The sequence below is a fragment of the Botryllus schlosseri genome, chromosome 4 (assembly GCF_051294905.1).
Source record: "Botryllus schlosseri isolate E-star chromosome 4, Bs_hap1, whole genome shotgun sequence".
Taxonomy (NCBI): domain Eukaryota; kingdom Metazoa; phylum Chordata; class Ascidiacea; order Stolidobranchia; family Styelidae; genus Botryllus; species Botryllus schlosseri.
The window spans coordinates 8,059,767-8,086,633 of record NC_137239.1 but is presented as its reverse complement, the minus strand read 5'-3'; the positions used below and the strand labels follow the sequence as shown (position 1 = coordinate 8,086,633).

At 40.6% G+C, this 26,867-nt stretch overlaps 1 protein-coding gene and 3 long non-coding RNA genes across 5 annotated transcripts in view; 1 reads left to right on the top strand and 3 right to left on the bottom strand.

The window, feature by feature from the left end:
• LOC145438118 (uncharacterized) overlaps nt 1-26,867 on the bottom strand; it is a 465,561-nt gene that overhangs the window by 69,518 nt on the left and 369,176 nt on the right. The window lies entirely within an intron of this gene.
• The window catches only part of LOC145438120 (uncharacterized), a 338,406-nt gene that overhangs the window by 47,333 nt on the left and 264,206 nt on the right, over nt 1-26,867 (bottom strand). The window lies entirely within an intron of this gene.
• LOC145436972 (inactive serine protease PAMR1-like) lies at nt 7,199-12,314 on the bottom strand. 2 transcript variants are annotated; one of them, XM_080314157.1, is made up of 9 exons: nt 12,130-12,314; nt 11,361-11,569; nt 11,147-11,303; nt 10,941-11,071; nt 10,785-10,881; nt 10,040-10,188; nt 9,856-9,932; nt 7,704-7,837; nt 7,199-7,365 (listed from the first exon to the last, which is right to left on the bottom strand). In XM_080314157.1, the coding sequence occupies exons 1-9, from the start codon at nt 12,176-12,178 to the stop codon at nt 7,289-7,291; spliced, it is 1,080 nt and encodes a 359-aa protein (XP_080170283.1). In that variant the 5' UTR covers nt 12,179-12,314; the 3' UTR covers nt 7,199-7,288. The 2 variants fall into 2 exon arrangements, with proteins under 2 accessions (XP_080170283.1, XP_080170282.1); XM_080314156.1 differs by having other exon boundaries at nt 7,704-7,845; nt 9,861-9,932; nt 12,130-12,306.
• LOC145436973 (uncharacterized) lies at nt 14,149-15,849 on the top strand. Its single transcript, XR_013914516.1, has 2 exons — nt 14,149-14,637; nt 14,711-15,849. It is a non-coding gene; the product is annotated as an uncharacterized LOC145436973 (long non-coding RNA).

The window sequence follows — 26,867 nt, the reverse complement described above, 5'->3', positions numbered from 1 at the left end:
ATTACGATTACTAATCACGATTACCTCATGTCTGGTCTGGATTCGTTTTCAAGTACCGGTACTGTTCAAGTCGTCGCCAAGTGACTATGCGGAACGGATTGAGCTCAAGACGGATTGAAGCCGTCTGCCTTTTTCTCTTTTTCAAAAACGAGAGAGTCGGATTGACGAGTCAGCTTCGAAGCTGACCCAAACGGCCATGTAAATGGGCTTAATGTCCCCGATCGGTTCTATAGTGATAAAAAGTGTGAAACCAAAACACGGCAGTCGGATGATTATAATGTGGCCTACGAACATACCCGACATTTGCTGTCTTGAGGGAATATTTAACGGAAGTATTTTCTTTCAAAAATATCAACATTTGTGACAAATGTGATGGATAATATAGGAATTTTTTCAATCTCCTCGTAAAGGCTTCGCAGGCCGGATAAATCGTATGGCGGGCCGGATGCGACCCGTGGCCGTAATTCTGACAACCATGGCCTAGACCAGGGGCGGGCAACATACCGCCCGCGAAGGGATTTTGACCGGCCCGCCGAGAGTTTTTACTCTGAAAGTGAAATTTTATTCTGAAAGTATTGACAAATTTTGTGCGTCACAGAATGAATCCAAGTTTGCCAATCTGAGAAAGATGGACATTAAACTACTTGCTCTGTTCGGGTCTACATCAGACATGGGGTAATCGCGATTAGTAATCGTAATCGATTACGACGATTACAGCATTTTCAAGTAATCGTAATCGCAATCGATTACATCCGAAAAAATCCCGAAGTAATCGTAATCGACTACTTCCCATATTTAATCGATTTCTATGTGAAAGAACGATTACTTTTTATTTGTACAAGGACTGTGACATAAAGTGAACACTCGTGAACAAGGAAGAGATATTATACCAGGGCTCCGAGTCACAAGTCAATCTGACTTTTATAGTTTTGACCCGAGTCATTTTCAATTCACCACCGAGTCAAGTCCGAGTCCAAGTCACCTATCAGAGGGTCAAGTCCGAGTCATGGTATAATGACTCGAGTCCGAGTCCAAGTCATTGTGTTGACTGCTCAGTTTCCAGTTAAAGTCTTGTTAATCCACTCTTTATACCTCTGTTTGGTGATATCGAATTGTTCGCATTTATAATATATTAATTTTCCTCACTTTTAGCAGGTTATGGTTGCATTTTCAAGTTCCAAGTACGAATAGATGAAGTTCCAATAGTGTGTTAACTTTACTATTCTTCGAAATTACTATGAAATGTCGGTCTTGGCTGTCTGAGTTTCGAGTCATACGCAATGACCCGAGTCCAAGTCGAGTCAATACACAGATTGACTCGAGTCGAGTCGAGTCATTTCTCAATATTGCGAAAATGACTCGAGTCAAGTCGAATCAACAGAAAATCGTAACGCGAGTCCGACTCGAGTTGAGTCATGACTCGTGTCATTACAACCCTGTAATATACCAGTTATTGAGAGCACAAACGTCTGATTTTCAAATACCACTGCTCATTTTTACGTCAGAGGTAGCCTATTAGCTTTGATCGTCTTTGCGTAGGAAGTATCCACACATAGTAAATAGATATTCGATGTACATTTGTGTGATTGTAAGAAAACCCACCGTGCTGTATATCGGTTTATCAATACATTTCAGACGCCACTACCTCGCATCATGATAATTAATCATAATCACCTCTCTGCCTAAGTTAAAATAGCAACTTTTGTATTGATGTTTGGTTATACTTAGTTAAACTATACAATGTAATAGTTCTAATCTAATTCTATAGTTGAATGCAGTTTCGCCGTTGCTGTCTGGCGAGTAGTAGGCCTATATGGTACGAACGTACAGCGGACAAAGGTTTAAAATTCTGTACTCGCCAAATAAAACATTGCGATTTCCACAATGAAGCATTAAAATCAACAGCTGCTGATATATATCATCATAACTGGGCCGTTGTTTTGCCGTTTCTCGTAATGGCAGCCTGCATTACATTATCTGCATAAAGTTGAAAGCGGAGTATTATGTTCATTTTCTGTTATTCTCATTATATTCTACCCAAAACGGGTCGCTATTTCACAATTCTTTACTGAACATTTGGACCTGCCGCCATAGCCATCGGCTTATATACCATGTTAGCGTGGGTTATAGCTAGAATCAGGATCAAAACAACAAAAGCGTCCCCCAACCAAACTTCGGTCTTTGGCCCTCATAGGGTGGTCAATTTGGAAGTTAAAGATTTAATTTCGTCAATAAAATTGGTAATTACATTATATTGCATTTCTAATCCTATCTCAGCGCCCGATGGTCAGATTTACCTGAAGAGCGGGGGGGGGGGGGAGGGGGCGTAATTCATAATTTTTACATCTGGTGTCTTGCAATAATTACTTTATTGTGTGTTGTTAAGTCGTGACCTCCTGTCTGTTATATAGCCAAAAGATATTGATTGTAGAGGCCCAAAGAGCAGACTAAAAGAAAAACTTGCGTGAGACGCACACACAAATTGTCATGTCTAATGCTCTTTGGGTGCCAGGGTGGCATTTGCATCGTGGCCTCGGATTGAAAAGAATGGACTATTAGTCACGCCCACCCAGCGCGGCTACTAACAATGGACACATAGCCAATGTCTTTCTTTAATAGCACACTTCGTGGACTCTCATGTTGGCCGAAACTGCATATGTCTTTTGATGTGTCGAGAAGCGGTATTGACTGGCACCTAAATGCCTATTACTATGAATTATGCGTGCTTTATTTCTTGAGCGGGAGACGTATGCATTTCGAAACCAAGCTATCTAGAGACATTTAAATCGCAATGCTCAAAGAGAAATTCCAAGTTAATGAAATCTCCCGAAAATGCTCTATGATTTATGTTGGTTTACAAAATACTTTTGAGTCCCCTCCAACCACGCTCCCCACCCTATTGGGGAATTGGGGATGCGGCAGTTATGGACCTGGCAAGAATGCAAATCATTGGATGCGATAAACCGTCCTCTATAAAATGGGCAATGGGTACATTATGACGTAACAAGGAAGCGTTCCATCTTTTTTAAATACAGTTGTTATATCATTGGGCTTTTCCAGCGCAAAACATGTCTTGTCTTCCAATATAACTACTACGATGCAAAATAAATGTAATCGTGAGTAATCGTGATTACTTTTCCAATGTAATCGTAATCGTAATCGAATACTTCCCGGTTTTGCTGTAATCGTAATCGTAATCGCGTGATTCAGAAGTAATCGTAATCGCAATCGATTTTATTCATGAAGTAATCACCCCATGTCTGGTCTACATACATTTTCGACCATGAACCAGTGTTGGGATCACTCGAGTCACCTTTTTCGTATGACCTGACTTGACTCGAGTCACCTTGGAAAAATGACTTGACTTGACTTGACTTGACTCGACGCTTCAGAAATGCAGATTGACTCGTGACCCGAAGCAAAATTTACCACTAAATTTCAAGTCATCAAGTAATCGATGTCGACTAAATCGCTGTATCTTGTATAAGTTCGGATTGCCAACCAATGAATCAATGATTGTACGTTTTACCGAACCTCTATTGTTATATCACAAATAAATTGATCGCAAAGGCAGTTATCGAAGCTTATACAACAGCTCACGTTGTCGTAAACTTGCTCACCTCAACCGACCCTCTTGTATATAATTCAAATCAAACGAATATAGCTCATACGTTTATAATTGTATATCATGGATATGTAAGTAGTTAGGGTATTGAACTATATCATTTTAAAACTTTCTGAGGTTTCGTATGTTATCCTGTATTTTGGCTGATATTTAAAGACTGAGGCTATACCGCTATACTTGCGTAGTGGAGCAGTTCTACGTATGCGTGAGCGATACAGCGCCTTTTGCGCGTATAATCAACTCTTTATTCGTTCCTCGATTCAGAATAAATGGATACTTCATCTGTATTTAAAACAGTTAGCAAAATGTAATGACTTTGAATCATGTCTAGTAGATTGAAATTTCAACTTGAATTGACTAGTGACTTGAATCGTGACTTGACTCGAGTCACCTCCAAATATCGAGTGACTTGACTTGACCAGATGAGTCACCTTTGAAAATAGAGCGACTTGACTCGAGATGACTAGTGAGTCGAAGGTAGTGACTTGACCCCGACACTGCCACGAACATCAACGAGGAAGGTTGCGTTCCAATATAACTGATGTTCGCGTGCAGTCTTTACTAAGGGTTTCCGCATACGACTTGCAACCAAAGTTCAAATAACTAGTTGGCCGTATTGAACGACCATAGATGTCTGATTGACTACAATAGCTGTTGTAAATAAATTCAATAATTACTGTTTTTGATCTCCATGCTTTAAATTTAAAGTTTACATTAAATACCATTGATGCTTTGTATAGGTGGACAAATACGCGATTAAGGTATATTGTATTAATTCTGTAATCCGGCCCGCCAAGTGTTCATTTTCCCATATCCGGCCCGCCGACCGGAGAAGTTGCCCACCCCTGACCTAGACTAAAGTAAGGCGGCAGTGCTACGCTCATCATACTACTATCAGGCCGTTGTCTAGGGATACTATATGTCTTCTTTCTTGAAGTAAAGCGAAATATCCTCGGAGGACGTCCAGATGTCCTCTTTTATCGCAAATCGTCCTCTTTTTTAGTTAACCAAAGACCGGTCACTCTTTTCCGTAAATATCTATCCTTTCAATGTCTTTTAATACCACTTTCTCGGATCTCAAAATATGGTAACCCATGGTTGTAATAACCCGAGTCATGACTCGACTCGATTCACGATTTTCTGATGAATCGACTTAACTCGATTCACTTTCTCAAAATACTGAATTAACTCGAATCGACTCGAGTCAATATTTGTATTGACTCGACTTGGACTCGAGCCATTCCGCATGACTCGAACCAAGTCACATGACTCGAGACTCAGACGGCCAAGACCGACATTTCATTGTAATTTCGAAGAATAGTAAAGTAAAGTAAACTCTGTTACTTTTGCTCTGTTACAATATCTTTTCAATGCTGAATATCTTTGTTCATATGTTGATATAATCATTTATATACTGCAGATGAATCTTGCAACAGCCAGAAGTTCAAAACCAGAACTCAAACTACTTTGCCATACCAATTTTAACATGATCATCTGTCGGAACGACCATACAGAATTGGTGATGTGAATTTTGGGGTTCGGTTATTTCCGTGATTCTACCACCCTCTCTCATGCTGATCGACTTTTGGTTTGTCGACCTTCAATGGTCACTGAAGTACTTGCCCATGACTGAATCCTCATTGCCTGACTTTGAGCAAGGCCCACTTACATTTTGTCATTTGGTGTGCACAATTTATAATAATTTTGCACAAAACAGAAGAATGCCGTTATCTTTGACGCCACGCAATGGTATGTCCTCGTTTTGCAACAATATCATCGGCCCATTCAACCATGATATTTTGGAAAGGTCGTTCTCGCACCTTCGCAGGTGGCCGAATGCCCAAACCATTATGCACGCTTAACTACAGCACCTTGGTAGAAGAGGCTGATTATGTGTAGGGAGATGATAGAATGAATGAATTTCTTGTAGACTTTCATATCATGCAGAAGGCACGAAGGGTGATACTGTATTCAGATGCCAAAATGCGATGGTGCGTAGCCTGGAAGCGTTCAAACTTCTTTTTTTAGTTTAATGCAATAACAAGTTTGTACTCCCGTTTTCGCTGTTCATTTCGTTCATTTTTAGTTATAAATACCTCTGTTATAATTGCCCCGCATGGGTGTTACATTTGCTCCAGGGTACAGGGCGATTGTAACATTTGAGCGTTAATTTTCGCGACCCAGAATTTCCATGATTGATTGTTGATTGAGTTCCATCTTAGCTTTTTTATCAGCTAACAAGTTGTTGGCTTCTTTATATAAAACTTTGGAAATTAAATTTACCATGAAAAATGCTTCTCTTCGGGACTACGACCTAAGTAGCTCTCGTGTACCACTGTGGTACGACACTTTGAGAACCACTGGCTAATTATTATTATTGTACACTACAGTGGTGCTTTTGGCCCGTTTAAGGCCTTGTGCTCCGTGGCATACCATAATCTGAACAGATCAAGGCATTTCTTCTTGTTTTTAACATACTTTCCACTCTCTCAGGCACTCGCTCGCGATTGATCGGGTTTGTTTTGCGGAATTCACAGTATTTGTCGACTACTATGGTCATTTACACGAGGCCGATATTCTTCATTATTTAACTGCCGACTTATAGCACAGCCCACCTCTACCTAGGCTTTTTGTAAGACACCGCTCACGCGGATGAGTTGGCGAGGAGGAGGCTAGGTACCGGAATGCTGAAGTCGACCTCGGTCGGACTCGAACCTGCACCCATTGGTGTTGCAGCCGCGGATTGTACCATTGCGCTATGTCGCCACTTGATTGACCGGGTATATGGCGCTACTCCTATATCTATATTCGTGAAAGCTTTTCGTAGCCTATTTGTATGGAAAATTATGCGTACTAATACCTACTTTTTCATGACATTACGTCTACTTCTACGTACCAATAGGGCTGGGCACAATGATTCGAGTATTAATTTTAATGATTCGAGTCGAGTAGTGAAAGACGATTTTTTCGAGTACTGACATTGTAGGCTTCTCGCCACTGAAAGTTAATTTACTAACGAGAATTATAGTTTTGAATTTACACCAAAGAAGCCTTGAAATCTTGATTGGTCGTGTCGCTGCATACCAGACAGCACAAAGCTACGAAAGTTACTGGAAATAACAAATTTTCGAAGTCATGATCATCCCACGACATTGTCAAAAAGTGCAATGAAATCCGTATGATCGATAAAATACCAAAGTATCTTTAATGTGACGGATAACGGGCTTTCTGTTCTTTGTGGTGGCATTATAGTGGCATAAAAGGTACATATTTGAACTTTGACATAATACATTCTGTTGTGACGTCATAATGACCGATACTCGAACACTCGACTCGAAGCGTTATACGTCATTCATAATCGAATCACTCAGGTACTCAATTTTTTCCAGCCCTATTTACCAACGATGAATACTTTGACCACTTCTGCTTGTAATATATAAGTAGCCTAATAGATCAATATCACCATTCTATCAGCCGCAGACTATTGAGTTTTCGAACTCCTTGCTACCATGATATGACGCTATCAAAATCTTCGATATGTTTTACCTTCCAATCATGATATCGACCCGATAATAACATACATACAAGAGAAGTTTTATTGAACGAATAAACGATGTTCGCAATCCGTTGTGAATGATTGTAACTTGATCGCTTCTTTCTGTGTTACCTCTCAACGATACGGTGAGAATCGCCGCACCTCGTACGCTGGCAGCTCTTGCACATGGTTTTTCTTTGTTCGCCTGCCAATTTCAAGTTTTCAATTACGCTGAGCAGACTTGCGCGGGCAACTCGGATATTCAAACTAGAACTAGAACTTTTCAAAATTCACGACTAGAACAAGTACTAGAAGAACTACACTATTGCCGAAATCTGCAACTAGAATTAGAACTAGTCAGTTTTCAAAATCCGCGTCTACAACTAAAACTAGAACCACTCACTTTTCAAGATGCGAGACTACTATTAGAATTACAACCAGAACTACTCAAAACCAGTGGTTAGTTGACCGTCAACTAACTAAAGGCAGATAGTTTGTGCCAGTATGACACTGAGAACGTGACACACACGAGATGAAACTAACGTTTATTCTTTCCTTCTTTGAACCACCTTTGACACAGATTCAGGTAGCTCTTACAACGCCAATAATATCTGGTCGCCTTTTTATTCATCCTGCAAACTTCCTTGTCGCACCCGTTGTTACTCCCGCGAGTACTTCTGCCCAGCTGCAACATAATGTCGAGAATATAGCGAATTGCGTCTACAATATATAGTATTTCCAATGGGTAGGTCTAAAAGTTTGATAAATCATGAAACTGTTTGCCACCGTACATACTATTTTATTCCATTTTGCATTTTACTAAATAGTATTTACGGTGGGTTGGACCATAATGAAATCAAGCAATTAGCAACCGTGAATAGTTTTTTTCAAATTTTAGCAAAGATCGTTCAAGAATAATTATTTTAAAATTGTCCACCTGTATAATTGTACTTGAGTATAAATTCACCACGCTAATTCTACATCAACTTGACAGTTTTCGTTGTTTTTATCACAACCTAGATCCGGAGTACTGACTTTGAAACAGCTACTTGTACTAGACTGCAGGGGTGTCGAACTCAAGTTGCGTCGCGGGCCGGATTGAGACCTTCAACTAGCTCGCGGGCCGGACCGGTCACATTATTCCAAAATGTTACCTCAGAATTCATGCCTGTGTTGTCCACTTGAATACTCAATTATACATAATATGGATCATAGGGTTCTATTCCATCAACACCTTTATTCGCAAACAATTGAATTTTACAAATTTACTATGATTGATCGGTTGAATTCAAGTATATAAATTGCTGAAACAGTGACTCTAACGACGATATACGTTGGCATATTGCTGTGATGGCTTTGTTTTAGTCATAATCTGGCAATAGTCTTGTGTACGCATCATAAGTAGGGCGATTTTTTTTGACATGAAAAAACAAAACAAAATTAGGACATTTTTTACTTAAAAAAAAAACGAATTTTGACTAAATATTGACCTAACCTATGCAATTAGGTGTTTTCCCACATAATGTTAGAATTGCACTACTTAGCTTCATTTCTGATAGGAACTGAATGACCTTATTTGACTCAAAAACTGACACATTTTGACATGAAAAAACATTATTTTATCGAAATCTGGGCCCATGAAGAATTCCAGTAGTTACATCACGTATTATGGTAGAAATAATTGAAATTTGTTGTAGTTTACAACGCAAGATACTTCCTACAATCTCGGGTAGAATGTGTCTGTCCTTGACAAGAATGGAGAAATAACGTTCAACAGCAGCGGTTGCGGGCTGACAAGACTGAAGTTGTGCGTACACTGCAGGTGACATACCGTGTTGCTTCATTCTGACAATGGTGTCTACATAACAAGCTTTCGTCACGCGCTTCTTGATATAATAACCATGCAATGCCCACGCAGTCTTACTTCAGTTAGGATATTGCGTTACGTTGAGCACAACATCAAGTCAACCTATTTGTTTCATTTGAATGTTTACGATTCACAATGAGAAGACAATGGGCTGTCTGCAACGGTAGGCCTGCAAAGTAGGCTACAAGCGGGAAAATGACAAATTATAAGTTCACCGGCAGGGAAAAATCTACGAAGCATACGAAATGCAGGTTGCAAAAGATTTTTGACTTCGTAACCAATTTTGACATTTTCTGACCTAATGCTGCAATTTTGACGAAATTTTGACTTTTTTTACATGTCAAAAATCGCCCCAGTTATAAGGAATGCACGGCATTTAACTGTAAACACCGAGGTTGAAATTTGGTTCATCATTATGTTTGTATCGCTATTCGTTTTTTTTTTCTGGGAGTCGAAAGTCATAAGCGAAAATGAAGCGCCACCACAGATATTTTAAGTATATTTTGTGTACCAGTTATGTTCTCCATGTAGCCTGCATATACCGGTTTCTAACTGGGGTTTTCACTTCTGTGAATAACTCTGAGCTTGGAGTGTAACGTGTTCCTTCTCGGAATTAGGTGCCAATGTCAGAGACTTGTTGCTGATGGCCATTACAGTGAAACCGTGACACCATTGCTGCATGGCTATAAAGTAGCCTATGAACGTGAACATACTTAACATTTTCTGTCTTGAGGGACTGTTTAATTGAAGTATGTCGTACTAAAATTCACCACATCCATCAGAAATGTACATTATGATCGACACCCTTGTACTAGACTAATAATTTACATTACCTGTAACTCAAAATTTCTGGAACTTTCCAAAACTGCGCGCAATTCGCTGTTTTTGTCGATTTCGCAGTCCGTCTGTTACGAAAAATGTAGAAATATACTTCAGAGAGTTGTAATACAATTATGATTGAATTAATTAATTCGAAGTAATTATTTATTATTTAATAAATACAATTCCCCACCGAGTTCGAGTCGCAATCCCCCATCATCAATTCCAAATCCGGCAAACATTCCGGTTTTTTCACCAGAGATCCGTTCTCGCACCGAAGTCTTCCGGATCCGGTGTCGACGTAATTTGCCGGACACGAATACGCGCACGAAACGATCTCGCCTGGAAGCATCGATGTAAATTTGTGCTCAAGCAGGGAGTAGAAGGTAGATCTATCTTTGCTTTAAAACTAAAAGCTGACAAGTGGAAGTAGAAGACTTTTACTCAAGTACAAGCGATCTCCAAGCAACTATTTTAGTCATAATCTTGCCTAAAAATCAAAACTGTCACAGACTAAAATCACAAATACGTGAGTAATCTGGCCTAGTAAAAGTAGGATCAACAGTAGCGTAAAATGATAGACATCATTTTTCATTGTCGAGTAGGATTCGTGTACGAGTATTAATCCTAGGCCAAGTTTCGGCAAAAAAACTAAAAACCACAAATTTCTATTTCACCACATGTACCGTTTAACAAATATTGCGTTGTGTTGCCAGTCAACTAGGAGTAGCGTTGTCAATCTCTAATCAAGTGCAAATAGAAATTCCGAGACAAGTGAGAGTTTCTCAAGTTAAGGAGTGGAATATTTTAATAGGAGTAGTTCAAAACCAGCGAGTAAGTAGTTCAAGTAAAATATGAAGATTTGACACTTAAATTTGAAAGGTCGAATCTTGAAATTGATTTTGACAAGTAGCTTTAACAAGTAGATTCTGTCTCACGTGTTACGTTATTGAGGACGCAATCACTTGGTCCGTAACGCTGTAGCGCTTCCAAGCCGCACGTGCTCGCGCATCCCACTTCCGGGAACGCCCCGTCCTGAACGCAGACACAGTGTGACGTCACAAGGAGAACCGATTGCGCACACGTCTACTCACGCGACACAGCACGTGTTGAGTGATTTCATCAGCGTCGCACGTGGCGTTGCACTGCGTGGCGAGGTTCTGACTGTCGACGTCACAATGGCCCCAGCCGTTCGCTACCTTGGGAGGCGCGCATTTCTTCCACTCTGACAATATTTAAATGTGGATATTTAAAAATATTTTTGAATTTTTAAAATTTTGAATCGATTGCCTCTGCTCACGTTTATAATTGGCCGCGAATCCCGAGTATTCGAAAAGTTCGTTGCTCTCGAATATGATCGAGACTCGGTTCGTTGAGGAGCGGAAAGTGAATGGTGTCTTCTGCTTGCCGTCGAAGGTCAAATCCTGTTTCCTATTCTGAGAACCTCCTTCCAAGATCTAAATTAGAGTTCCATCAATATCCGGACAACTCTGGATAAAACAACCGAGACAAACCCGGATAAAATCGGACTTCTGGCCTCCGAACGAGGCCTCGAGTCTGAAACTAGTGAAATTGATCTCGATGAAATATTCCGGCGGGCTTCGGATTCGATATTCGCAGCGGTAGTTGGCAGGATAGCGCATCGGATAGTGAGGGCTGTGGAATTTCCCGGATTTTGCGGTCATTTTGTGGAAGCAGTTCCTTTTCTGAGCCAAAGTCGCGCCTTTTAAACAGAATTTGATCTGTTGAATATAGTATTGGCTAGACCAGTGGTTCCCAGCGTGGGCGATATGGCGGTCTAGGGGGGTGAAAATAACGAAGGGGCGATGGCACGTTGAAACCGTTATATTGGAGTCAAGTCGGAGAAATGACCCTTATTGTTTTGTTTTTATAGTCAACTAACGAAAATTTAGCTGTAAAAGTGTAATTTCGAGGTCGAGCCGAAAAGTTGACCTTTTTTAGTTCTTTTAGTCAACTTGCCGGTGATTACAGTAGGTATGCCAATTTTTCGGTTCCCAATATTTGGTGGGCGATGATCGGTGTGGAGCTTGAAAAGGGGGCGATGAGTCGGAAAAGGTACCACTGGGCTAGACAGAAGGAAATTTTGAAAATTTCAGTAATAGAGTCAAATTTTTATATCCAAGCAATACATTAAGCGTGTGGTCCCTCATTGAGGAAAAACCCACGGCACAACAGTGTTAGGCAAATGACACATTCTCAATTCTCGAGTTTGTCAACTTCAAAAAATTTTCGTAGCAAAGTGAAGTCAAAATACATCATTACCTGCGGTCAGGATTAATGACGTCAACAATATGCGGTGGATTTCCGACATCTTTCTGGTAAATTGTAATCTAATTCTAATCTGAAAGTGCTATCAACAATAATAAGTTCCTTAAAGTCGCCTTATTGGAGTGCGTAGCTTCGATTTCGTTTCGAATCGATATGTTTAGTAAACAGGCGAAGCTAAGCTGAACATACGTGGAAAAATTTCGGCAACATATCGTTTTGAAAATTCTATCAAATCGGCATTTGGTGGCTGAATATCAACATAAAACGAATGCGGTGTATACATCACGCATTGCGTACACTTTTGAATCGGATTTAGTCCCTGTCCCAGTCAACAAAAGCGTGTACATGCAATGCCGAAATAGGCGAAGAAAGTGCAGCTGAGAAGTGAACGCAACCGTTTTGACACTACAGTGAGGCGGCACTTTTGATGTGCAAAAACTGATCGCTCTCGAGTTCAGAAGATCGATTGTTCTCCTTTCCATCGGTCGGCCAGCGAGATTGGTGTCAGCGTAATTAACCAATCAACTTGTGCTTGATTATCACGCGGCTTCACCGTGACATTTCTTCTGCCTGCCTTTCCCAGGGGTTGCCAGTAAACTCGCCCCAAAGTAAATTCGGCCCAGGCAAATTCGGCCATTACATCAGTAAATTCGGCCCACCGAGAATATTGTATTAAAATGTATTACCAACCGTTAACATGAATTAATTACATAATTATACTACTATTAAGTGATTTGGATGTCAGGGTATGCGTAGATCGCGTAATCACGGGAGATAGCGCGGATATTCACGGGGACCGAATTTACCGACGGCCGAATTCACCGGTCAATTCACTGGTTACTCGGTCAATTCTGCCCTCGGAGAATTTTTTATAAAAATGTATTACCAACTATTAATCAGAGGTGGTCAAAGTAGTCAAGAAAGCTACTCAAGTAGAAGTAGAAGTAGCGACGAAAAAATCTACTCAAGTACAAGTAGAAGTACTTCTTTCATGAGCAACCTAAAACTACTTGAAGTAGAAGTAGAATTGATTGACTTTAAAAGTACTCAAGTAAGTAAGTAGTTGCGAAAACGATCCTGATTGGATGGATTATAAAAAGGTGCATATTGAGCTATATGTGATAGGTGACGAGCTTGATTCATATTGATGCATACCAGCAGGTATCCAATTTTCGATAGCATAAGCATTCGTCCACATCATGGGATGAAAATGATAGTATTGATAAGGAAATGCGATACTAATCCTCTGTTTTCGCGAACAACACGTTTTGGAAAATAGCATGGTATGGCGCCATCCCCAATATTATAAGGCCCGTAGTTTAGTCGAAGAGCAATATGGAGAAGTTGTATAGGATACGGTGTAAACACTTTGCGCGATTAGTAAACGTTAATAAAAAATATGGTGGACCGTAAAAATTCCATATTGAATAGCTTTATTTCCAGAAATTAAAGGCATTACTGCACTTGATTTTATACTTCAACATGTATGTTATTCGGACAAAAGAACTGACATTAATTATAACTCAAAGTATATGATGCTGGGAATTGAAAGTGAAATATAAATACTACTTCCAAAGGCAGAATATGTATTTCATGTTTTTAGTCAAGAAAGTTTCAAAGGTGGTATGCTAAAACAGCTCTAAAATAAATAAAAAAAGTCAAAGTCCACTCTTCCAGATTAGGACACGCCATGGATATATATGCTAGATTATGATATGACAAGAAAATGCTAGATTGCGAAACATCAGCTTCAAAGGTTATGATGAGCCATACATATTTCATGTGGGTGAAGGGCGACAATGTGGTGTGAACGGAACCACGCCAACCCTCAACCTAAATTATATTCACCGATACTTTCGTGAAATCATACTGCATGGTCACTCCGTATCCACTGCGCGCGAAGCGCGACGAAAATCCTGTGTTTTACTAAACTTTTATGAAAATTCAATGTTAATACTCCGTGAAAACAGCTCCGAAATTCCTAAGGCTATCTTCCTGATTGGAAGATTGAACTACTTCTACTTGACAAACTGAAAATAGCGAAAAGTAAGTAAGTAGATCACAAAATAATAAGAAGTAGAAGTAGAAGTAGCGAAAATCAGATCTACTTGAGTAAGTACCAGAAGTAGAGGAAAACTACTTGAGTACTTCGAAAAAGTAGAAGTACTTCGTTACTGACCACCTCTGCTATTAATGTGAATTAATTTCATATTTATATTATTATCAAGTGATTTGGAGAACAGGGTATGCGTATAAATATATATATGTATATATATATGCCGATGTTTACGGGGCCGAATTTACTGACAGCCGAATTCAATCGGTATATTCGGCCCTCGGAGAACATTGTGTGAAATTGTATTACGAACTAATAATGTGTATTATATTACATAATTATAATATTATCAAGTGATTTGGAGGTAAGGGGTTAGGTTTAGGGTTAGGATTAGCGTTAGGGTTAGGATTAGGGTTAGGATTAGGTTAGGATTAGGGTTAGGTTACGTTAGGTTAGGATTAGGGTTAGGGTTAGGTTAGGTTAGGATTAGGGTTAGGATTAGGGTTAGGTTAGGATTAGGGTTAGGGTTCAGGTTAGATAATGGTATTGTAACTGTTGTTGTTACTTTGGCCCTGGCCGAATTTACCGAGGGCCGAATTCACCGACGGCCGAAGTGACCGAGGGCCGAATTCGACGGGCCGAATTTACCTTGGGCCGAGTTTACTGGCAACCTTTCCAGGTTCGTGAGCACTTGAGCATGGAGTGATTGTGATGTCATAAGTCATCGGATGTTGTTTACCGCTGCACACTTGAAGTTTGAATTATCGTCCGTACCGGCCAATTGTATTTCCGAGACTGTAGCGATGGAGTGGAATATGAATGAACTTCTTTGTTGAGATAAGTGGAGCAAGAGATAGTTCGGGTTATTTTTGAGAATTTTTGCATGCTTGCTTAGATGTGTATTGGCAGTCAAATGGTGTTTCGAATAGCATATCAGTCATATTAATTGCTTGTTTGCGTTAGGCTTGTAAAATAGGACTTGATATAAATGCTGACTTTGACTTTTCCGTGGCCTGAAGTGTCAGGTTGGCAGCAGTGAACAGCGTGATACTTGTCAAGTGCTCTGACCATTATGCCTACTACCGACTTGATATATATTTTAATGCTAAACCGCGGAAGAGTGTCGTTACCGCGCACCGAATCTTGACGTGTTGTGGTTATGGCTTTGATATCATTTGTTAGTGCATTCATTAATGTAGGCTAGGTATATTACCGAAACGTGGGATATGCTCAACCATCTATTTTATGTGTCTGCATTATCTGTGACTGAATTTACAATCGTTACAACGGTTGCTATTTCAACTGTTCCGCCGAATACCATATCTTGTACTAATTTCTGATTGTGATACTCATTTCAGTTAATCTACGAGTTATTTTATTGCTACATTTAGCCTTCATTTTACGATGGAGACTGAAGCCATGAAGTGACTGCGATATGCCCAAATATCCGTATACGTGTGATGGTGAATTGAAAGAAATGCAGCGTTGACGAAGGCAACAGTTAATAAAATATCGTTCGCTAAGCATTGGTTCAGCCTGCAGCGACAATGTCCTTGATCAGCCGATTATCACTACAAATGATATCTCGCTTTCTGAACATCGATGAATATGAGACCAGTGGAATTACCCAGATATCAGAGACCAAGCCAAGCCTAAACGTGGGTTTTATCATACACAATTGGGCTCTGAATGAAGTTAGGCTGCTGATGGTAGCTCCTCGTTGCCTTGACGCTATTCTTCCCGCCAAGGCACGGACTTGTTTGATAAACCAGATTTTGTCTGCATTTCAATTCAAGAACAAGAATAGTTGTATCAAAACTTATCCCGGAAAGAACATCTCTCTCACTCTGTATCTCGACTGAAATCAATGTGTCGTTTTATGCATTTTATATGACTGTCTGTCTGTATTAGACCGGAATTTTGAATGTATGCTCGTGGTGGATTTTATTATAACTAACACGATAATGAAAATATATTGTCAAATTGTGATATCTTGCAACATAGGGTTAATATATCTGCCAGAAAGCAACAATGATTCAGGTAGCGATAGGGCTAATAGCGGTTGTAAGCTGCAGTAGCGAGAGGGTTAATGAACGGCAACTAAAGGGTTAATGAGTCTGCAGCTTAAGTGCGAAAAGTGTATCTTTTGAAGCATCATTTTGACATCGAATGCGCAAAATACGCCGGGCGATCGCATCCCATTTTGTTGACTGGGGTATTGAGTTCATTACTCTTTATAAGAGGCACCCGCTATAATATATGTGTATGTGCATTGGATAATTTGATAAAATCATTTTGAAGGATAGAATTATAATTGCTCCTGTAGCATTGCCAGGCAAACAGAAATTAGATTGGAATTATAATGAGAGTATAGATATATTTCACAAAGTACATTGCAATTAGATTACCGTCATTACACTCTACTTAGTCGAATTATTATACAACTTCTTTTATCTCATTGCCTTGTTCTAACATATAGTGGTTATCATCAAGCCTCTCAATTGATAGATGCACGATGCAACCGCGGTTTCATAAAAATATCAATTGCTAGCATACACCCATTACGGAATAATATTTATTATTGATTACACATGCTGGGCATTTGCTATATTCGCCAAGATTCGTATTGTTATAAACGGCGCAACTCAATTTAATATCAACTCCAATCGAAGGAGCACTGTGCCTTAAATATCTGAGATTGCTAATGGTGAAGCTTGCAAATGCTATAAAGCTGCTATAACCTTGTACAAATGCTATTAGCCTGCGGGTTTATTATAGGTCCGCCTCTCAAAAAGATTGCACCCTGGTACGATGATGTACGTTTTGCGAATGTCTTTACAGCAAGCTTGGCTCGTTTAGCATTATACAGAAATTAAATTAGAATCTATCATTTCTTCCCATAGTTTACCTACTACTCGCCTATAATTAAGCTTCTAAACAAGAACCTGACTCATATTTCTTAAACTGCGTCCATTCTCTCGTCGACAATCGTTATGTAACATAGTGTTGGCTCGATGCGTTGTCTGTCTTAACATATCTTATCAAATCTTCCTAGAAATTCGAGTCAATGACAGATTTACTGTCAACGATCAATCGCATTGGCAGACGATAATCTTTAGTGACTGTCTCGTCATGCATGCCGTTTGAAACGGATCACATTCAATGATTTTATCAATGAAAACAGCCTGAAGCAGGGAATTTCAAAATGATTCAACGCGAGCGACATTCTAGTTTCGATCATTTCAACATCAATCTTCGAGTGGGGCTGATTTTTGGTTTACTGACTGATGACATCATTTCAGAGATAATGGACATTCTAAGATTGTGGTTGAACAATGTAGTGTCGGTGAAAATTTCCATGCTTATTAACGAAATCGGCTGATCACATGTCAAGTTCTATGCGTTGTTTTGCAGTATTCGATGGAATTTCAGCCTGCGGTCAATTACAGAATCAAGGTGACGTGACTATCACTGCAGATTCGATGGCGAGAAAGAATTTCTGGAAATACTCAGCTCGAGGAATCTTATAAATTAACGACTCTGCCTATTAGACGCCTTTCAGACTTATAGTCGCTGTTTTACATACGAAGTTAGCCTCAAATTATCGAGCCAACCATACCTGACAACCTCGTATGTTGTTTTAACTAGGGGAATAAATCGCATCTTAAAAGAAAATTTTCATTTCGATACTAATGAATCAAGTATATAAAAAATCTACAGTATTTCAAATAAACTTTTGTCTGGTTCATAGATACGTCACTTCCACCCCCTCGTTCGCAAACGTATCGGCATTCGAAGCAGGTCACCGTCGCGTTTCGCCCTGGAAAAGAGTAGAGTGATTCGTTACAATGAGACTTTTGGGCTTAAAGGATATTAATACATGTTGTAATAAATATATAAAAAGAATCACTACGTAAATGCATTAAAAGTGAAGCTTTTCGACCCGGAGTGTTTGTTTGTATTAGGCAATGATATAAATACAATGATTGGAAACCACCGTGAGTTCTGCGTTTCAGCGTGTTCCTGGTCACGCTTCATCGCATACACAGTTGTGCTGCAAACAAAAGCCTTCTTAGCAATACTTCTTGGACGAACTAGCAATGATATATATATCATTAGGTACTTATCAGTGGCAATTAGCGTTAACGTGTTGAATAGTTTTTAAAGCGCATTTCTTTCTCGCGTCTGGGATTTTTTCTGATTATGCTAGCGGTCCATATAAACGCGGATTCTTGTACACCCAGTTCACAAGTCAAATATCGCGCGTCATGCACCTATCGCAAATCCAATTCACATATTGACGACTCGCGATTATACACAATCTCCGTGCTGTAGCCTTGTGACGACCAACGAGGCTTATGTTCACACAGTCGCGGACGTCCAACCACTGTTGTAAGTGACACAACCTTCATTCCAACTTGAGGTGTCGCTTTTCCATCATATCGATACATCAATAACATCATATATAAATAAATATCAAGCATAGAGGTTGTTTTTAAAGACGTAATTCTAGTTATTTTGAGTACTCGAGTAGGTTTGGCTACTTCCTCGGGTGGTTGTGTTTTCATACTACTCAACAAACAAAAACATCACATCTTAGTTTTTGTCAGGTATATCTGTTTTTGAAATTAGCACCCCCATATTTATTGGTCAATGGTCATTTTGTGGTAGTCACTAAGCTTCACCCTGTAATCAATGTGTATAAAAACCAAATAATGATGTATGTATTTAAAAAAGTAACATTAATATGCAACTGCACAGAAAAAGATCGATGCAAAAATAACTATGGGGACAACAAAAACAGTTTAGGCGTGATTTCTTTTACACTAACAGTGCTAGATATCATTTTCTGTCATCTTCAACTTGGGAAAAGTATTTGGACGATGTCCTTAAAAATTGCAGCAGTACACTCGCTTTCATTGGCTCAAAAGTGGCCAATTACGGCCCGAATGATGCCGTATCTACTCTTTATGAAATCTGCCTGGTTTAGATGTTTGTCCATCTTTGCTTGCTCTTGGTATAGGATGGTGAACATCCCTTTTCCGTAATTTTATATGATATCAACGTGCCACCAAATTAATTAATATCTGTAGTGCAGAATAAGCATTTTGGCCTTTTGACCGTACCTGTCCTGCATTAATTGTTATCGAGACTCAAGAATTTTTGGGTTTTCTCAGTTGCTGTTCCTCCAGCACAAGAATCTCTCCATCTTCGCATTTGAGGCAAGAAATCATTTTCCAACCAGTCCGAGTCTGAATCGTCTGGACTGCAATATGGCTTCAAGTCGTCGTTGTTGCTGAACTTGATTGATGTATTCATAATGTCGAACGACTTGTTGAAAATACCGGCATACCATGCTGAAGCTTCTATATCCTCACCTCCCATCGCTTGCATAATACGCGCAACACTATTAGACAGAAGCTGAGCAGCAAAAATCACCCCCATCTTTCCAAAGCTTTGCATACGAAAATGGCTATCCGTCAATTTGCAGCATCTTGATTCCGTCGTTTCAAACAGTTTGGGAACAGCTGTAAAATGCCGCCATCGAATAAATTTACCATCCTTGTTGAGAAGTTTCGTACCACCAGTGCTGCTGGCGTAGAGGTTGTTGTGTACGGTTTTTACCAAATGGGGAGGGTCGAGAACCAAAAATATTTCATGCCGGGGCTTCAGTATATTTTTGAATTTGTAAGGATACTTTAAGTTCAAGTTATTCAGCTCCTGTATTATCTTGCGATTTGCACTGATTCCATCAGCAACAAACGCAGCTACCCAAAATCCACAATCCTTCAAGATGCAGACACATTCCCATAATATACGCTTGACGTGTAACGTTATTCGTCTTATCTATAGCCTACATTTTTTGTGTGGAATTTATGTTTCTGTGCTTCCACGGTATAATTACAGTTACTGCATAGCACACAGGATTTCTTATTAGTTCTACCACAGGGGCGGGCAACTTCTCCAAGTCGGCGGGCCGGATATAGGAAAATTAATTACGTAGCGGGCCGGATTGCTGAATCGATACATTATTCGCCCATTTATCCACGTATACAAGGAAGAAATCGTATTTAATGAATGTATTTTACCGACAGCAATGCAACTTCAAAGCCATTTCTCGCCAATAATGACGAAGACAATGTGAATTTGAGAACAGCACTCTCATACAGCAGGGGTGGCCAATCTTTTTGCCAGTCACGGCCGCATTTCGACTACTCATGTAGCCTACGGCCGCATTCCAGGGAATAGTCGTAATGAACTAGCAGGACGCGAAATACTCATGTTAAAGTGTGTATGTCCATTTCCGGCGAACTCCGTACTAATCTAATGTAGGCTGTTCATAGTCGCGCCTAGCGCGAAATTTTTTTCAGATTCATTCATGAATTTCGTCATGAAAATTAGTAGTTCTACATATTATTTCTCATCCCATGTGACCAGATTCACCGGTAGAGTTGGTGGAGGGTCGGTCAGGGCAGGCCAATTATTATTAGTCACTTTGTTGCATGCTGCTCTTTGCATGTCTTGACCTCCCGTCAGGATTGTCGGTATAGTGAGGAGAACACGATTCCGAGTTGGTATTTCTATATGTGGCGCATCTATTCGCAACTGTACTGTTGGGCTCTGATTGCGAAGTGCGCAACTATATTAAAATCGAAAAATAAAGTCGCATTGAATCGCGCCCTGCGCGAAGAAACTTTCAAGAATAATTAAAATCTTTCAAGAAATCGGGAGTCAATTCGTAAATTCAAATTCCACGTCGACGGCCGCCAACACCTACTAATTGAATTACGTGTCCACGGCCGCACAAATTTGCTTCTACTGCCGCAGGTTGGCCACCCCTGTCATACAGATACCACCCCTGTCATACAGGTACCACCATGTCTGCTTCTTTCTGATCAATCAACACACGGTGTAATCCTTCATCAAGATTTCCAGGCGTTCAATAAGCCCGGTACCCCAAATTTACCAAGATATCAATGCATTAGGATTAAGTAGGTGACGAGACGCGTGGTTGTTAAACTGTGTGGCCTGTCTATCTCGATATTGAATTCATGCGGGCCGCGGCCTCGAAATTTGAAATTGGCCCGCGACCCGTTTTCAGTTGACGACACCTGGCATAATCGGTGTCTTACAAAAGCCTATAAGTATGCGCCGTGCTACAAGTCGACGGTTACGGAATCAAAAATAAGAAATATCGGCCTGGTGTAAATGACCATTGTCGTCGACAAACACCATTATTAACACAAATGACATTAGGGTTCAGTACATCGTAAATGCCGATAATGCAAGTCTTCTCGCTTCGACGAACTTACGCGTAAGCTCCACCCTCGCTCACTGTGGATACATGTGCATAAAAACATACAATCACTAAAATGTATGTGAGCAAGTATTGGGGAATCTTGGAAGACTGGGGCCGGCGGGCCACATTATCATGTAAGACGAAAAACTGTCCGCGGGCCGGACAAAACCCCTTCTCGGGCCGGATCCAGCCCGCGGGCCGTATGTTGCCCACCCCTGTTCTACAAGAACCAGTTTCATATGATTAAAATGAAGGCTAGCCTAGTTTATTTGGAAGTTAGCCTATGTGCAATGATATGCAGGCTATAGTTTATGGCAGTGGTCTAGTTTGTTAAAGTAGGGCTACCATACGTTCCCTATAGTATTCACGAGCCTGCGCGCACTCACCAACTCACTGTGCATTATCTTAGACAACAGTGCGTAAGAACTAAAAAAAGGTCATCAGTTCGGATTTTTTGTGCACAGCTTAGACCTTAGATTTTCTGTGCGCAGAGACCGTGTCAGCACTGCGCCGCTTAAAGGGAACATCGGTTGTTAAAATTCATCTAAAATGCGGGTACTTTACCACAGTTCCAAAAACACTAGATCGGGATAAAATGTTTCGAACTCGGTATTATACCTGTCTTGCTGCACAATGCGGATCGAAACATGGGAACGTTGTTCTATGATACTTTTAGGAGTGAGAACCATTTGTGCATTAGACATGGTTTGAAGCAAAATTAAAACTAAATATCGTTGTCTTCCAGAGCTAGAGAATGAAATTGTCAGCATCTCCCTCTAGTACCATGTACGTTATTATGACTTGAGGACATGCATGTTGCAGTTAAGAACCGGGTGCGGTATTACCGTTTTATTAGCGAGCTATTAGTGAGCAAATGAGCAAACATCGTAGGTCTATGCAACAATTTCAGTTGATCTACTACTAATCGCAGAAAGCAATAAAAAAATCACCGATACAACTTCACCGTATCGCCAATATCTGAGGTGGAATCGGGATATGAACAAAAAGCGCGAACCCGATAAGTGTGAGAACGTACCCCACATTTTCTAAATCAACCTTGATTCGATCCTGAAAATAGTACATACAATTATCAGATAATTAGTTAGCTGAATATTCATCGGCCACGAAATATTTCCAATACTGAAGTCGAAGCTCGGAAAGGCCGAACGTACTTCGACACAATCCATAAAACTTATGTGCATGGGGCGCCATAAACCAGGGGAATTTCGGCGCCTGAGATAACAATGTGGAAGGCTTCGCTCAACGTGCGGTGGCTCTGCGGAGCCAATGTTTTGCCGCCGCCGATCTCCTTGGCAATTGTACGGTTTACGGCAGGGGTGTCAAACTCAAATTGCGTCGCGGGCCGGATTCAAGCCTTCAAATCACCCGCGGGTCGGACCAGTCAAGTGATTCCTAGATTTTACCTCGTGATCTTGCTTTCTACTTGAATATTTTACAATCGAGCATATATGGATAATACACGGATCATAGGGGTTGTATTCTAGCAAGTCTCAGCACAACAATTGGATTGACAAAAATAAGGTGATTGTGCGGTTGAATGCAGTTATTATTATTATTTTTAATGAGGAGTTTTAAGTGGCGCGCGTCGGCGTTTCCGGCCTTGTACACCACGGACAAAATTTGTCATCAAGGATCGAATTTTCGTGCTCTGGGACATAGGTTTATAATAACTTTCATAATATATATACAAGTTAGATGAAATAATAAACTCCGCGACCGGGGTAAATAATTGCGGCATAGTACGTAAATTGGTTAAAGTAAGCGGTACATTGAGCGTGATACATGCTTCGGCAAGAAATGCTCGGTGGAAGTCATATTTTTCGCAATGCAACAGTGTGTGGTCAACCATGTCGGGGACGTAACACATTAGAAAGGGGGGAGTCGGCGCAACCTATTTTAAACAGGTGTGCCGCCAGGCGACAGGGACCGGTTTGGAAGCGAAACAGGGTTCTTTCAAATAGGCGATTTGGGCAGGAATCTGGCGCCACTGTTGATATAGATGGTCGCAACATCCGGTAATGGTGCCCCCCCTCCTCTGCAGTGAACTTGGCCTGCCATTGATCTCTGCAGAGCTGACGGGTGACCGCGTTTGCCTCTGATAATGTTACGGTCGGGATATCGATACCGGGTTACAGCGATTGAGTTGATGCAACCCGAGCTAGTTGGTCAGCCTTCTCGTTGCCGTCTATTCCGGTGTGACCTAGCATCCAGGCAAATGATACCATGTCGCCCATGGTCTTTATCTGTGAATCTGTTGAATGCAGTTATGAAACGATGAAAGAATGGCGTTAACGACGATAGAAGCTGGTATGTTTCTATGCTCTCCTTGTTGCAGTGGTAATCCGGCGTTATCACAGCGTATGAGCTGTGAGGAAAAAAAATCAAGATATCTAAAAGCAAACGTGGACGTTGGAATTTGGGTTATTATTATTCAATTGCAAATCGGATTTGTCTTGGTCCGGGGACCTATTGTGTGGGAAGTGACAAAGCACATATATGAATTATATTTTATGCACCTTATACATTTTCCATGTAAACTGCATATAACGGTTCCGCAGTCGTGTTTTCACTTCTGTGAATAGCTACTTTTTGATCCATTTTTCCATAAAACTCTGAACTGACTGTGCGCTTTTGGTCTTCTCGAACTAAATAAAGTGAAACCACAACGCCGTAGTTGGGCGGTTATAATGTGGCCTATGAATACTGAACATGTTCGACATATGCTGTCTGGAGGGAATAGTATTTCCCGCAAAATATCTCAACATTAGGTACGAATGTGCTGGAGCTGGATAATACAAGAATTTTTCAATCTACTCAAAATTGCTTCGCGGGCCGGATGAAATCGTCTGGCGGGCCGGATGCGGCCCGCGGGCCTTATGTTTGACACCCCTGGTTTACGGCGTCCCAGGTACCACGAAACGTCATAGTTGCGGTCAGGAGCAGAATAAATGGAAGGCGCCGAAATATCAGTGTCTAATAGTTCGACACCACCAGGTTTTAATCCTCTATATCAGTGTTCGGGAACCTATGGCTCGCGAGCCATATATGGCTCTTTTGGGTATAAGATATGGCTCGTTGCCAAATATTAATTTTTGTACTGAATTAATCAATATTGCAGGGACTTGGTGAATTTTCATCGCGGCCGGAATTATTATTCTCGTGACAGTACAAACATATCTTTGAGAGGAGAAGACAATGCCGTCTTCAGGTTTAGGGGCTCGGTCCCCCTCTTTTCAAAATCATAAAATTCAAGTTACTGTAACTCCGGCGGTCAATACTACTGGCGATTTCTATCTACTCGACTCGAAATCTTGAATTGTGCGACACGATGATTAATGAAAGACCATAGCGGACATGGTGACGCCCATTTCAAAACGCAGTTTTCAAATACACCTTGTCTTTCTGATTCAAGGCGCGAACTGAACTCGAATTACAAACAACGCCATAGCTATCCACGTTTTTGATTGGTAAGTAGCTCCGTAGAACCGGCGATAAAATGTATGCGTGCAGCGCAACGTTATGTTACCGCCGAATACCTTGACAATTTAGAAGTCGATACGTATTTAAATTTTCGGAATCAGTGTGACATTTACATTCGATTAATATCAGTTATAATAAATTCTAAGCTACTTGCGATGAATTGCGTTATCAATGGTGAGGCTTGGCCCGTCTGTGCCTTATAAGGCACCTATCGTTTGAAGCTTTATTTTCGAACAATACATACCAGTTTTTACAGAGAAAATATGGCGCACACGAGGAATCCCATGTAGTGAGCTCGAATTACCGCTACCATGACGTGACGATTTTTCAATTGTGACGTGACAGTTGATTGGCATGTATGGCTCTTGGGGAGTTGAGATGGAAAAATAGGGCCAATATGGCTCTTCGGACAAAAAAGTTTCCCGATCACTGCTCTATATACTTGAGCATCCCACCGGCCTCTATCAAAATTGCGAGTACGGCTGAACTCATTTCAGTAAGGTATGTTTTATTCTTTATTACTAGTGTACAACCCAAATTGAAAGAAACAAATCTCATGACACGAAATGGCGTGAAGTGGGCAGAAAGTGAGACGCTAATCAAACAATCCATGACTTTCCCCATGAGATCAAGAGTAGATAGTTTTCCAGCAAATACCGTGTCTAGCTAACACCAATATCGATTCGTTGATCACTGAAAAGTGTTATAATGTATCGTGCGCAGCTCATGATTTATTATAGAATGGAAGTAATGATCATGATATTTTTGTAGTATTTGTATTTCTTCATTGAAAAATACTTCTTTGTAGCAACTATGCCCGCCCCGCCGACCAAATGAGAGGGCGCAGCGTTGTACAGATGTCAAGTCTTAAAACAGTGGCCTATTTTTTCCCGACATCGAATTCAAGAGGCCCGTGGCCTCTACAAGATTTGAAAAGTGGCCCGCTACCCATTTTGAGTTGGCGAACCCTGGTCGCGGCTGAACCAGATAGATATATTATTGAGACTATTGCTGCGTTGAAATTGATCAGAGCGAAACACCGCTGCGTCAGACATTTCCCCATAAGTTAGTGGCGAGATAGCGCAGTGGTATAATCCGCGGCTGCAACACCAATAAGTGCGGGTTCGAGTCCGACCGAGGTCGACTTCCGAAGTCCGATACCTAAGTGTTTGAGGTTCACCTAGGCTCCTCCTCGCCTCATCAGCGGTGTCTTACAAAAATCCTAGCGGTGGGCCGTGCCATAAGTCGGCAGTTATGGAAAATAAGAAAGATATCGGCCTGGTGTAAATGACCATAGCAGTCGGCAAACACCATGAACACCTCAAAAACAAACAAACTCCATAAGTTATACAGTAGTCAACAACCCAATGGGACGAATTCGGTTTTTAAGATACAATAAGCATAACGAATAAAGATAGAGCCCGCCGTACGCCTGATAGATTTTATCACTATACAAGGATGCATTCTTTATATTAATTTCGTTACGGACTAACTACATCTAGTGCAGTGCGAATGACGAAGGTGGTACAAATGTATATCCGGATTGAGTGCGAATGAAAATTGTGTAAAATTGTTAATTTTTTTGACGTGGAATAATTCAAATAATCCTAATATGAAATTCAAGGGAAGTGTAACTTTTGTAGTGGCGACGCAATGGTAGCTTTTTTAACTTACGCCCTATAAATATCATGCAACCAAAAGCCTGGTTTGGAAGCTGCAGCCACACACACCATGGTGTAGTGGCAAACATACAGTATAATTGCAGAGGTGGTCAAAGCAGTCACGAAAGCTACTCAAGTAAAAGTAGAAGTGGCGACGAAAAAATATCCTCAAGTATTAGTAGAAGTACTTATTTCATAAGTCACCTAAAACTAC